This window comes from Ailuropoda melanoleuca, chromosome 16 (assembly GCF_002007445.2).
Source record: "Ailuropoda melanoleuca isolate Jingjing chromosome 16, ASM200744v2, whole genome shotgun sequence".
NCBI classification, from domain to species: Eukaryota; Metazoa; Chordata; class Mammalia; order Carnivora; family Ursidae; genus Ailuropoda; species Ailuropoda melanoleuca.
Genome location: NC_048233.1, coordinates 36,001,458 through 36,016,249, shown reverse-complemented (window position 1 = coordinate 36,016,249; position 14,792 = coordinate 36,001,458). Strand labels below are relative to the sequence as shown.

General features: G+C 38.5%; 1 protein-coding gene across 3 annotated transcripts in view; it reads right to left on the bottom strand.

Moving 5' to 3' along the window:
• Window positions 1-14,792, bottom strand: part of ANO6 (anoctamin 6) — a 180,431-nt gene that overhangs the window by 64,581 nt on the left and 101,058 nt on the right. For all 3 annotated transcript variants that reach the window (XM_019809093.2, XM_011236194.3, XM_019809094.2), the window contains 2 exons: window positions 1,576-1,641; window positions 143-430 (listed from right to left, as the gene is read on the bottom strand). In XM_019809093.2, coding sequence (XP_019664652.1) covers window positions 143-430; window positions 1,576-1,641 — 354 coding nt within the window. The remainder of the gene's footprint in view (window positions 1-142; window positions 431-1,575; window positions 1,642-14,792) is intronic.

The window sequence follows — 14,792 nt, the reverse complement described above, 5'->3', positions numbered from 1 at the left end:
GGGGGGGGGGGGGGGGGGGGGGGCGCAAAATGGAGGGCAGCTTTTAAAAATGAAACAAAACCAAGCAAACCACACCACTAATTATTCAAACAGCAGGTTCCAAATTACTCTAAGACAGCAACTAAATTTGGTTTAGACTTACAATGCGGCTTCTGGTTGCCGGATTGAAGAAAGTATCTCTGTCCTGAATATAAAAATCATTCATCCGGTTCTTCTCAAATGGGGCAGTGAAAAACTCCTGCTCTGGCTTGATGATACTTTCATCCACTTGGAGGACTTTGGTAAACCAGCTGAAATTACCGAAGGCTGAGGACCAGGTTTTCAGATCATTGGGTTTCAGAGGCAATTTGATATGCATTATCTCAGCATACGTACATAACACCTCCCATGGGGCATGTACTTTTACAAATACAAGTTTATCATCCAAAATCTACAATGGAAGAATAAAAACACAAACCAGGAAACCAAACCAATTGTTCTCATAATTTTAAAACACATATAGATTTTTCTTACGTTGCTGGTAGTTAAAACTCAGGACACTGGTAAAAATGAAGATAAAATAAAAACAGACTTGCACGCCATCAGACATTTCTGCCTTAAAGATAATTTCTTGGCTTAAATTATTATTTTTTTTAAAGATTTTACTTATTTTTTTGGCAGAGAGAGAGCACACAAGCAGGTGGAGTGGCAGGCAGAGGGAGAGGGAGAAGCAGGCTCCCCACTGAGCAAGGAGCCCAATGCAGAACTTGATACCAGGACCCTGGGATCAGGACCTGAGCTACAGGCAGATGCTTAACCAGGTGAGCCACCCAGGCGCCCTCTCTTGGCTCAAATTATTGAGCAAGTAATTAAACTCCTTTTCATACTCCTTTCATAAAACTATTATTATTTTAAACAAAGAAAGGCAAACTTGTTAACTTGCCCATCACTCCATCCAAATCGGCAACTAAAAATAAAAACACTAGAATATTCAATGAGGTGTTATTTTAATGATAATTTAAAAATTTCTAACCCAGAACGGGACTCTTTAATATATTATATATCTGTTAAATGTCATGTTATATGTCGATTAGAAGAAGATGTCGATATAAAAATGCATCTACTACATATTAACGGAAAGAAAAGCAAATTATAAAACTGTGAAATAATAATCCCCCTTTTTGAAAGGGAAAAATGCATATATTTTGAGGAATAAAAAAGTTTAGAAGGACCACAAGGTTATTTATGCATAATTAGAATATAGGGGATTTTTATTATTCTTATATTCTCTAATTTTTTGTAAGCTATTGGTTGTAAAATAAGAAATCTTTTTAAAAAGCTCTTAAAAGAAGAAAACAATCATTTATACATGCATTCAGTATTACATTTTTTGGCTATTAAAAAAGGTATGCTGACTTCGATCAGAAACAATCATACATCCTATAAATGCAGATTTTCATGGATTCCCCTCCCAGCCTGCAACTAGGGCATCCCTAGAGCTACAAGTTTCAAATGCCACTCCAGCACTCCAAATGACATGCAACTTCCCAAGATCAACAGTCAGCCCGGGCCAGAAAGGGTCGGTCCAACACCTACCGATCTTGTTGCTTCTAAATGCAGGCCATCACAGATGAGGTTAGATTCATATGCTTGCCTTTTTCTCTGTCAAAAGAAATTGCAAAATATGTTAGACCCTGTAGTTTTGCCAAGGACAGAAAAAGTCTTTTTTTTTTTTTTTTTTTTTAAGAAAAACAAAACCAGACCAAACCAGTTTGAATCTGATGAAGAGAGAGATCTGCTCAAAATGGCACATAAGCAAGAAAGGTGCTCCTCTGGCTGTTGGTGATTTCTGGGTGTGCTGGATTCCTGACAAAATGCAATGGACTGTACTTGGATTCACTTAGCACTCTGGAAGGCCTTGGCTGTCCCCATGGGTTTCTGGCCATTTGGGATGCAGAAAAGTCTCTGGCTTTGGCACAATTCCAAAACCTTTTTTTTTTTTTTTAACTTTTAAGTGGTTTGGCTTACAAATGGAGCTGAGTCCCATTCATTGATGTCATTGACCAGAGTGAAAGCCCAGATCGGGCATTCTAGACAATCAGACATACAAATTTTGGATATGTATATTTCAACTCTACATGCCCTGAATCAATTCAACAAACAACAAACAATTTCGGCAAAATTCAAAAGAATGTTTCTCTCTGCAAGATTAAAATGTCCATGAAGATACAGACATCTAAATCTACAAAAATAGGGAACTGATTGATAATCGATCTGTCCGTGCCACATGGCCATTTGAAAAGAGGCAGAATGTACTGTATTTATTGATATTAAATTCTACCTGGCTAGGCTTATGTCAAGCTGTGTCCTAAGTTGTAAGGAAAGCATGTAAAGGTAGAAACTTACTTAACCTTTTAAAAGAATGCTTTTGGTGATGAAACAGCTATACTGCATCATGAAAGCACAGAAACGAGTGAAGACAGGGGTTAAGCATACAAACTCTAAAACCAGACTGCCTGTGTTCAAATTCTGGTACCATCACTTACCAGCTCTTTGACCCTTGGCAGGAAACAAACTCTCTGTGCCTCATTTTCCTCCTCTAGAGAATGGAGAAACCCTCACTAATTTCCTTTTGAGGTTCTCATGAGGATTGTATGATTTAAACCTCATAAAGCACATAAACTAGAATTGCCATTTCTAGTCATCACAGAAGGTTAATTGGACCAATTCTCCCACGGAAGACAACCAAAGAAGCTGGACCAAAAAAAAAAACAAAACTTTTTTTTAACTTCAGCAGTTAATAAGATAAAGGAATTAGTGGATCATGGCTTAGGTAATCCAGGGGATCCAGCAGTCACAACCACTTTGCCCAGGGAGCGCCACTCATGATTCGCTGATTGTCAAGGGGCAGAGGAGGGGCTGAGCTGCAGTGCTATCAAAATGCCTAGAACCTGGAAAGCAGCTAATAAATAGAAAGCAGATAGTGCTGTATGAAAAAGGCGAGAGGCCAAAAGGTGAAAAAATACACCTAGTATATTTGGCTAAATTTGAGTCCAAGTGGAATCCCTCACATATTTTGTGGGGGGCGCCTGGGTGGCACAGCAGGTAAGTGTCTGCCTTCGGCTCAGGGCATGATCCCGGCGTTATGGGATCGAGCCCCACATCAGGCTCCTCTGCTGTGAGCCTGCTTCTTCCTCTCCCACTCCCCCTGCTTGTGTTCCCTCTCTCACTGGCTGTCTCTATCTCTGTCAAATAAATAAATAAAATCTTTTAAAAAAAAACATATTTTGTGGAAGTACCAGAAACAGAATATTGCTTTAATTTTTATTTATGTAATAAATCATGTGATACAGTACTTACAACATGCCAGAGGCTGGTCTAAGAGCTTCACAAATGTAATACATTTAATTGCTTGTTACAATTTGAGCATGCAATAGTCACTGAGAGAAAAATCAGCAAGTGCCTCAGCTCCCGTAAACATCAGAAAGCAACCAGACCTGCCGTAGCCCCAACCTCAGCTTGGGCAGCTGCTTCAGACTCCTGCTTCTGTCCAGGTTGTATTTCTTCACTCTAGATCCTAGCCTGCATTTTGATTCTTGCATGGTAGTCCAGTTCTCGTGCCTGATGGCTTCTTTCTTTCCTACTGCTTCAAAGCATTTTTGAGGGGTGCCTGGGTGACTCAGTAGGTTAAGCGTCTGGCTCAGGTCATGATCTCAGGCCTGTGAGATGGACCCCACGTTGGACTCTGTACTGGGTCTGGAGCCTGCTTAAGATTCTCTCTCTCCCTCTCCCCCTGCCCCCCCCCATAAACAAATAAATAAGAAACAAAATCAAAGCATTTTTGATCCTGCGAACAATGTTCAACCTGGTGCTTGGCACAGAGTATATGCCCAACACATGCTTGTTGAAAGCCTATACTCAACAAATGCTTATTAACTCTTTCTACAAACATTCCTAAGAGCATCCTTCAAAGCACTGAAAATTCAAATAATTTAAAATAGTTTGCTAGGGGGGAACTACAGAGAAACTCAGCATCCAGTGACCTAAGACCTTCTTCTGATACAGAAGGACTAAAACATTTACTCATGTGTTTCACGATAGTGGAACAGGCATTTGCTGTTCTTTATGGCCACCCGACATTTCAGCTCTCCCCAGGGCCCTACACGACAGTAGAGAAAAACACATTCATTCTCCTTCCCGGTCTCCTGCAAAGTTCAGCTACTTGCACAGGAGCTTGGGCTTGTCAATCAGACCAACCACTCCAGACTCTCACTCAGAAGCTAGTGACACAAAGAAGCTGGGCCAAGCAGAACTCATTCGAGAGTGGTTGGGAGAGCCAATGCCAGTTTCCGAGATAGCAGAAGTAGAGGTTATGGCAGATTTTGGGCACCACTGCTGGTCAGCGGTGCCAGCAGCGGCTCTGGGCAGCACCACGCTTTCTCTCCCACAGTGGCTCTGCAGTGGGATTTGGGGCACTGCTCCTAGCTGCCTGGTTTTCAGACTTATTTGTCCAGTCCTTCAGGAGAACCTGTGAGCTCCCTGACATTCTTCTGATAAACTCTTTGTCTGCTGAAGTTAGAGCTCATTTCTGTTACTTGCCAGCAAGAATCCTGACTGGTTCAGTAACCATGAACTAGGAAAGAGTTGTTAGCCTATAACCTACATCACCGTGCAGTGGAGGGAGTGGGTGCTGAGTACAGGACACACTCCGCCTTCGTCTCCTTCAGGGCAGATGACTCATCCTGAGTCTGTACAAGGGGCAACCCAGACTGTCTCCTGAGCAGGATCCATGACTGGGTCTTCAGTGTCCTTTTGAAGTCAGTCAGGAATAATTTCATTTAGGGTGTGAAGGCTCAGGCCCAAGGACATTCACTCTTATAGACAAATGTCTTTCTAGTTAGAAGAGCAGGAGAATCAGTCAAAAGAGGAACTTCTCTAGTGGCTAAGTGGCTATTTTAATAGCTAAGTGCTGGTAGAAAGAAATCACGTAACTATGTTAACTGGCTTTATTACAAATTCATGGTTACTACTGCAGTTAGGTCCACTATGATACACAGCCGTCTCCTTTCTGGACCCTCCTCATCCACCAGGGAGCTGTTCCGAACTTTCAAGGAGCTCCTCACACTCCACACCTAACTCCAGACCAGCACATTCTGCAAGAGTCCTTGCTTCCTTCCTTGCAGAGAAAATGGCAGATCCTCATGTGAACTCCTGCAGGCCTCTATCTACCCACCTATCAACAGCTAGATACCATCTCTTTTCTTGGGGTCAGAAGACTACATCCTTTTCACATCTCTTCTTGAGCTTGCTTCAGCAATACCTTCTCTTTTTCTCTTTATTCTTTCCTCTTCATCGCTCTTACTCCCAGCCAACAAACACTTAAAATGTTTCCCATCCTTAACAACACTAAATCCTTCCATGGCCCTACCTACTCTTCAATTACCATCCTTGCCTCTAGAGAGGTCTTTTACTCTTGATATCCTCCGCACTTAGACCTATAATAGAATAAACATGCAATAAATGTCTGATGAATGAATGAATGAATGGAGTGGATAGTGGATCGATGGCTGCCTGTTATGTAGGAATGGATTGAGGAATACAAATTACTAAGCGTAGAAATGAAGCTCCCCTTTCCTGAGCCCCGCAAAATGTCCCATGAACTTTTACTTATAAGTATTACAGGATATGCCAGAGAAGAAGAGATAGAATTTAATTCTGGAGTGTACTAGACCAGATAGCTCAGGGGCATCCAGAGCATGAAGTGATTTCCAGACACCTTGGAGTCTGATTACTAGATGACAAAGCGGGACAGCTGAGAGAGTTGCAAATGAACCCACCCCACAGGAGGGCAGTTCTGTCACCTAACACAGGAAGCACAAACTACTCCTGGTTGTGTCAGCTGCATCACCATGACTGTGACATGCTCAACAGTGTAAGTAACACACGGCTCCTTCTCTATGGAATTCCTAAATTGAGGCTACAACTCTTTACTGCCTTTATGGGACTCTCTCCTTTCAGATTTTAGTCTACCAAATAGCCCCTTTAGCTCTTCCAGTTTGGGTTTTCCTTTTGGAAAATAATGGCATAATAGTTAGATTCAGAGTCAAAATTCAAATCCAGATTCTGTGACGTTGGGCGAATAACTTAAATCGTACAAGCATCAGTGGCTTCATTTCAAAAATAGGACAAGAAATAGCTTCATCTTGAGAGGTTTTTTTTAGGGATTAAATGTGATTGTGGGTATAAAAGTCCACAGTATCATGTTTTACACATAATAAGCCATAGGGACATGTTAGTCATTACCATATCCTCTTTTTCTGCATTCAAACATGCTCAACTTCCCTTACTCCTTAAAAAAAACCAAACAAACAACAAAACAAACCAACAAAAACAAAGCCCTCTCTCCCCTACAGTCTAACTTAGAGGCTCACCTCTTCTTTTTTAATGCCAAATATCTGAACAAAAATAGGCAACCCCAACCCGCTTGGCCTCCATACTGTGCGGCCAGTGACCCCCTAATCCTTCAGTGGGACACCAATGACACTGTTTTACTGGAACTCCAAGAAATGGATCTTACTGCTGAGTTACTCAGCTCTCCCTCTTCCTGACTCTTCTATACCACTCGGTCTTCCTGATACTCAGACTACCTTCTTTGATATCTGATAAATGTGCATATCTGTGTGAGACAGAGAGAGCGTGTGTGTGTATCCTCTTCACTCTCTGAAGGTTGTGAACACATCTTTATATCTCCTCACTCTTCCCTCATTTCTGTGTATAATAAGGGAGGTCACCGACAAGAGTGTGTAGCACACGTGAGTATCAAAGATGCAGAAAACCTTAGAAATACTTTTCTTCCATCTCATTTTAATGGCTTGGTAATAGTCTCTCAGAGAGATGTACTATAATTTATTTAACAAATCTCAACTTGTGGGATATTTAGGTTGCTCCTAATTTTCGCTATTATAAAAATCCTTGTAGAACAGTCTTTGTGCAACCATTATTATTTCCTCAGGATAAAGTCTCAGAAGCAGAATTGTTAAATCAAAGAGCGTATGCAATTTTAAGTTCTTTAATATGTACTGCCATACTGCCCTCCAGAAAGGTTGTACTCATTTATCCTATTTTAGTTCTTATCTAGTTCTTTATAAAGAACTCCTGAGATATTTACCTGATTTCTCTCAAGATAATTGGTAGACCTTGGAGCTGGTTTATAATGCCCTCTATTTTACCACTCACTATAAATACTTAAACAGCTGAATCAAGGATAGGACATTTTTATTTGCTTAAGCATGTTAATCTATCACCTTGGAGTTACTTTAATAAGACAGTTCTTGTTATTTTCCTTTGGCAAGGCAATTCACAAAGAACTAGTGGAATATTTTAAAAATTGATCAAACCAGTTTTCTTAGTCTGTCAGGTAGCTAAAGTAAATTAGCATGTGTGTGCTGTATTTGTCAAACAAGCACAGATCAGGAAAAGACTGATTACTTAAGAAAAGATTGCTTCAATCTGTTTAATATGAAATCATTATCTTCACTTCCTTGTAGAATTTATACTTAGATAAGTAACAGTGTTCTTGACATTTAAAAAAATTAGGGTAGAGCTGTCTTCCATGTTAAAAATGAAAGAAAATTAATATTGCATATTGACGGACATAGCCATTGTTCAATAAATATTTGTTGAAAAAATGAATATGAGGTCACACACTTTTTTAACTAAAAATCATCTATGTGCCTTATTGGAAAGCTTTACATTTATGAACCTACACTATGTTCTATAGTTTATGGTCTGTATTTAGCAGCACAAAATAACCAAATGAGGCTCTTTGGCTCTGAAAAACACCCAGTCATACTTTAGATTGTGCTGTAAATTCTTCTGTCTCTAGGGGAACAAATTCATTGGCATTGCAACCTGGATCTTTTTTTTTTTTTTTAACCTAGTTCTAGTAAATCCAAAATGACTGTAATTATTGAGGACCTCAGTACATCATGAAAAAGATGGATGTGATTCTATTTCTGTTGGTGGAGAATGGTGCTGGGGGTTCAAAGTAAAAATGGGTAAGAGTACCTATCCCACCCGAGAAACTGAAATTTTATTCTTACCTCTTTTGAGAGGTTAATACAGCTGTCAGAGAAATAAAGAATAAAAGCAATCAAAATCACAAAGGACAGACTGGCATAATTAAGGAAGCTTTCTGCCCCTAAGCACCTTAGATTACACATCTCATTTGGCTTAATGAAGTCATTGTGGGGAGGACTGGCTTGTGAATTATACAGCAATAATACTGATTGTAAACACCAATCTACCATTTTCTTTATGTCACCCAGCTTTTGCAGGATAAAAAAAAAACAAGGATTGTAATGCCTATGAAGTAAAATTACTGAACACACTGTAATGATAATAAAGCACAAATCAGTTGGGATTAATGAACTATATGCATAGATTAATTTCAAGTATTCTTACAGCTTTGTTAGGCAAAGTACTGATGGTATTGTCAGTGTATTTTTCAACTTGCCAATCTTTGTTAAGCCTACAAAGATGAATGAGGAATAAGTTAAAGGTACTTAATTTGTACAAAAAATTACTGTCTACTCTAAGTACTATTTATTAGTTATATATCATGTGCTCAAAAAGGTTCAGTAAGTGGAATAAATAATTTAACTGGGACTTAATTTAAATTCACATGTTGGTGATAAAACCTTTAATGTTAGTGGACTGATCTGATGAGGAATTCACTCAAGTAGGTAATATGTGTTCTCTAGAGGATGGAAAAACGATGAGTATTCTAAATGACAAGCATGGAATGGAAGTGACTATTAGCTGAAATCCACTTCTGAATTTCCCTTTTCAATTAACATTTTAGGTATAATTGCAAAAGAAATAAATGCTCTCCATGGGTAACTTAGAAAACAGAAATTTTCTGAGAAGGGGAGAAAAAGCAACTTACAAAAACTCACTGCTGAGATAACCACTATAAACATTTTAGTGCAATGTTTTCCAAACTTACTTACTTATACAAACAACTTGGAGCACTTGCTTAAAGTAGTTTTCTTGGCCCCACTCCCGGAGATGCTGACTCAGATTCTGACTCAGTAGGTAGAGGGTGCTGCCTGAACAACCTACTTCCAAGCAGTAAAGCAGATGCCTCTTATCAAAGTTACGAAGTAACTGTTAAAACATCTCTTCTCTACGCACACAGCAGTTACTCTTTGGTGATTATTTATCCCTTTCAAGCCTATTCCTTACGAAAATGTAGTATAGTTGATTTTTCCTAATCTTGTACCTTTTAAAAAGTGAGATACAGGTGACTGTTTGGGACCCCCAGGGCAAATGACAGCTTTTTCATTCAAACCTAAGGCCAGATCTCAGAAGGACCAGTCAGAGAAAGGAAAGGATTTTCTGTTCTCCAGATCTTTGTGAGACAAAATAGAATAATCATGTTTCACTTTTTTAGGATTTCACTGACCTTTTTGTCTGTTTTAAGGATTGGGCCCAAGGACACTTTCCACTTGAGGAATAAGAAGCAAGATTTGGATTCATTGCTCTTGTGCTGAGTACTCAAAAATAAAACCAAACATGCTTATACCAGCAACACATTTTGTAGCTGTAATTTGAAACTGCTGATTCTAATTTACTTTATTCCTTTTAACCTACAATCTTAGTATAAGCAAGTAGGGTGTAAAGAAGGGAGATAAAAATATAAAGACTCTCTTTGCCTTAGTCTAAAATGCTAGCGAACTGAAGTTAGACTGGATTTTGCCCCTTAAAACAGAAGAGAGGACACCTACCAAAAGTTATCTGGGAAGGTAAAACCAGCCAATGCTAGTTACCAGCATTTCTTCTTAACCTATCCTAATATAAGCCTCAAGTTTCCAATTCATGGACTACCTGTGGTGAACATGTCATTTCCAGGAAATATTTTATGCTGTTCTGATGCTTTATAATCCCCTTCTGCCATCCTTCTATTTCTTCAAGTTGGAGAAGATATGCCAATGTTCAGTGTATTCAATCATGTCTTCTCCTTTATGAGGCTCCAGGGAATACATTTCTTTCTGGGAGATCCTCAGAACATTACATTTCTTTTGGACAGCTTAGTTTTTATTGTGTTAAAACTTTAGAACATATTAATAACATCTCCCATTTTCTTTGGCTACTAGGAAACTCAGAAGCAAATTTACAGCTGAATTCTAACTTCTGAACAGGACCTACAGTTCATAAAAAATCATTTTGTTTATTACTCTGACACATGGCTTCATTTTATTTTCCTGGACTTTACATTTGTCACTCTGTGTTTCTCATTTAACTACTTTTACTCTTGATGTTATTTCTGTAAGTGGCCTCAAATACTTTTTAATGAATTATAAATTAAATAAACAAATAAATAAATAGACTATGTTAAGGCAGCATTAGCATACGTAGGGAGCTAATGACTAGTAAAATTATATGTTGCAAGCTGAAGTCAATAATAAATGATTTTTGAGTTATCCATACTGTTAACTATCATTTATTACCCATAAATAACCATACATTTAATACACATAAGACTTAATGAGAAGTCAAGCCATGTGATCCCTCAACAGATATTTAAAAAAAAAAAAAAAGAAGCATTTGATAAAATTTAAAACCCAGTTATCACAAAAACTCTTAGCAATCCAGGACTAGAAGGGGACTCCTTAAGCTTTTTTAAAGAAAACTACCAAAATCTTACAGCAAGTGTGATATTTTGGGGAAATTTTAGAAACATTCCCAATAAAATCAGGAACACTATATTGGTGACTACTATGCATTACTGCTTTTATTCAAGAGGTCTTAGCCATTGCACTTCAACAAGAAAAGGAAAGAAGTATAACAATGGCCAAGGTAGAGCAAAGCTCTTATCATTCATAGATAAATGGTCTTTTTTGAGAAAATTTAAAAGATGCATTGGAAACTATTAGAACTAAGAAGAGTTTATCGAGGTTTCTAGGTAGAACTTATGAAAATCAATGAAATTTTTTAATATACAATAAATCACAAACCACAGTTTAAAATGCTTCTGAAAATATCAACAAAATTTTAAAATAAGAATAGTTAATAAAAATGTACAAGATCAGAGAAAGACAAATACCATATGATTTCACTCATATGTGGAGTTTAAGAAACAAAACGATGGAGGCGCCTGGGTGGCGCAGTCGTTAAGCGTCTGCCTTCAGCTCAGGGCGTGATCCTGGAGTTCTGTGATCGAGCCCCACATCAGGCTCTCCCTCTATGAGCCTGCTTCTTCTTCTCCCACTCCCCCCTGCTTGTGTTTCCTCTCTCGTTGGCTGTCTCTAATAAATAAATCTTTGAAAAAAAAAAAAAAAGAAACAAAACGATGATCATAGGAAAAAAAAGAGAGAGAGAAACCATGAAAAAGACTCTCAACCATAGAGAACAAAGTGATGGTTGCCAAAGGGGAGGTGGGTGGAAGGATGGACGAATGGGTGATAGGGATTAAGGAGGACACTTGTGCTGAGCACTGGGTATTGTAAGTCTTGAATCACAAACTGCACACCTGAAACTAAAAAAAAAAAAAAAAAGTACAAGATCTTCATGGACACTGTTATAAAAGTTTACTAAAAAATGTTAAGACCTCACTAAATGGAGTGATGTAATGTATTCACTGTCCTAGAACTTTCTGATGAACTTTGAAACATGTCCAAAGAGATCTCATCCAGCTTCTAGGTGAACATTTCCAGCCTCATGATAACTCATCTAAAACAATGGACAACAGTTTTAAAAGCTCACAGGATCTATAACCAATTAGTTAGTTGTCTCATATTATTTGAAGTTTTGGATATAATTTAATTTGATTGCTCATTTCTTAAAAACTTCTTATGCTATGATTTCCAATGGCCAGATCCTTCTGCCACCTACTAAAGGATTCTTAAAGTCAGATATGAAATACAAATTGATATTTCCATATATAAAATTTACATCAACTTCAAGGAAATAAATTTTCCAGTAACTTTTAGGAATGGATTGTGCAGAAAGAAAGTTAAATAAATAAACTTACTCAGGATTGCTTATACTGCCTTTGTGTTACCATGACCCCTCCACCCTCTTTACTATCACCTGAATTATACCTTTACTTGGTCATGAACTCATCCATTTGAAGGGACACCAAGTGTCATACAAAACAAAATTCAAAATGGATCGATTCTGCCACTTGTTTGCAGGTCTAGCAAAAGGAAGTGGAAGAAACATTACTAACAAAACTGAGCAGAAACAGTTGGAGAAAAATACAGAAATTTGTTTCATTTAGAACATCTTTGCTCTTCCCAATGTACATCGAACATATTTAGATGTAATTAATCATGTGCTATGCCAGACACCGCTGGCTACCTAGTGAACAGTCACTTCCCCCTTCTTCCCTGCTAAGAAAAGCCTGATGCTTTTTCAGGTATTGGGTGATCAGGCAATTTCAGAGATGAAAGACTCATCTTCATTTGTCTACGCTAATGATGCTAAGTAATTCCATTCATCTTGCCAACAGTCACGTTTGGAATAGACCTGTGATAGACAATGAACTGTGAAGGGAAATCTGCTTAGGGCCCTCCTAGGGGGAGCGTTCATCCCCCTTAAAAAAGGGCATTCCCTATTGCCACCTCCCAGTGCCTTGAAGCACAAGAGTTACCTTGTAACAAGGTAAAGTCAGTTTCAGAGCAGCAACATAGTGAGGACAGCAGGGCAGAAGGATGGGATGAATTCGATTCCTGATGACCTCTTTATGCCAATGAATTACCTAACCCAGAAATGATTTTATCTCTAGGCTACTTCCTAAGTGAGAAAATTATTTCCTTTAGCACTTAAGCCATTTTGAGTTTGGTTTCCCTGCTTCTTGCAGTAAAAAAACATTCAAAATGATTCAGTGCCACGGCAGCAGGCTAAATGGGCACGTATTACTGAAACAACTTACAGTTCGTCCCCATGTCTAATCTAAATGTAAACAATTTATACTTTTTAAAGGAAGGTGTGAATTTCCTGAAGTCGTTTCACTAATACAGGAGGACAAAGTGACATGTTATTAAGAGATCTGGCTAGAAAAAATATTTTCTCTTTTGCTCATGGGAAGACGTAGCCTTTTACTCCTCTATGTTTTGTGGCCCTATCACTTCTCTCTTTCTTCACCTCTAGAAAGTACTTAATGATACTCTTTAGATCAGCCACTGGCAAAGTCTACCCTGGTGTTACTTTAGGAAATCACTATGATTTAGACATAATTTTTTTTTTTCTCTCAAAGAAAGCAGGATTTGGAAACTGCCTTTCTTTGGTGGAGTCCTAAATCCTGAATAAGGCCTGACAGAGGGTATGATGGAACTCACAAATATTTTTCTGATTAATAAAAATGTGATTCCAAAGCTGAGCTTTAAACTCGGATGCAATCTAAGCAATACGTACAAATGCAGACTCAAAGCGCTTCAAAGCACGGCTTATTAAAACCAACATCATGGTAGGTCTATCCCCTGAGTTCAGAGATTGCCAAATTAATGATGATTTTTCTTCCTCCTGATTTATGAGAGTTACCCTGGGACCCATGTTTCTGTGTAAAATGAATGCAGCACGTATTAATAATGTAAGCGGCTCTAGGGCCCCTTCACCATGGCAGTGAAGCTCTTGTCTAAAACTAGAACTTTAATGGATTAGATTTGTTTAACTCACTTTATATAGAGCTTGATGCATTTCCACGGGCATATGGATGCTTAATGAATATTTGATGGTGACTATAACTGCACATAATATATTTTAGTGTCCACAGGAAAATGATAAAACATTCTAAGCTATATTACTCTAGTAAATTCATACATACATACATATACACACACGCACACACATACATACATCATATAGTAACAAAAGAGGAGACATGCCTTTTTGTATTAGCACATTGTTTTAAGAAAACTGGAAAAAAAGCTATAGGAATTAATATCTATTATCTAATATGTGCTAACAATCTATATAACATTTCTTTTTTTTTTTTTTAAAGATTTTTTTTATTTATTTATTTGACAGAGACAGAGACAGCCAGCGAGAGAGGGAACACAAGCAGGGGGGAGTGGGAGAGGAAGAAGCAGGCTCATAGCAGAGGGAGCCTGATGTGGGGCTCGATCCCATAACACCGGGATCACGCCCTGAGCCGAAGGCAGACGCTTTAACCGCTGTGCCACCCAGGCGCCCCACATTTCTATATAATATTTTACTTAATCCTAAAGACAATCCTATGGATTGGGTATGGGAATTCCCACTTCCTGAATCTAAGACGCCATCAGTGTGTGATGAACCAATATTTCATATATCAATAGGAAAAATTCAGCCAATGAAATTATGGTATGTCATTTGTAAGACACATCCTGATTTTAAAGAAGTCAAAATGTAAAAATTACATGCATCTCAAAAATAATAATAAAACAGGATACTCATTAGAAAATTCACTCAAGAGGTGCCTGGGTGGCACAGCGGTTAAGCGTCAGCCTTCGGCTCAGGGCGTGATCCCGGCGTTATGGGATCGAGCCCCACATCAGGCTCCTCTGCTATGAGCCTGCTTCTTCCTCTCCCACTCCCCCTGCTTGTGTTCCCTCTCTCGCTGTCTGTCTCTATCTCTGTCAAATAAATAAATAAAATCTTTAAAAAAAAAAAAGAAAAGAAAATTCACTCAAGTCATATAGCCAGTTAACAGCTGTGGTCAAGAAGAGCCAGCTGTCCACCAAAGATTCATGTTCCCCCCTTCCATAGCATGGCGTTCCTGTGGAGAAATGGCTGTCCAGTCAGAAATGATATTTTCCACTTTCCTCAGT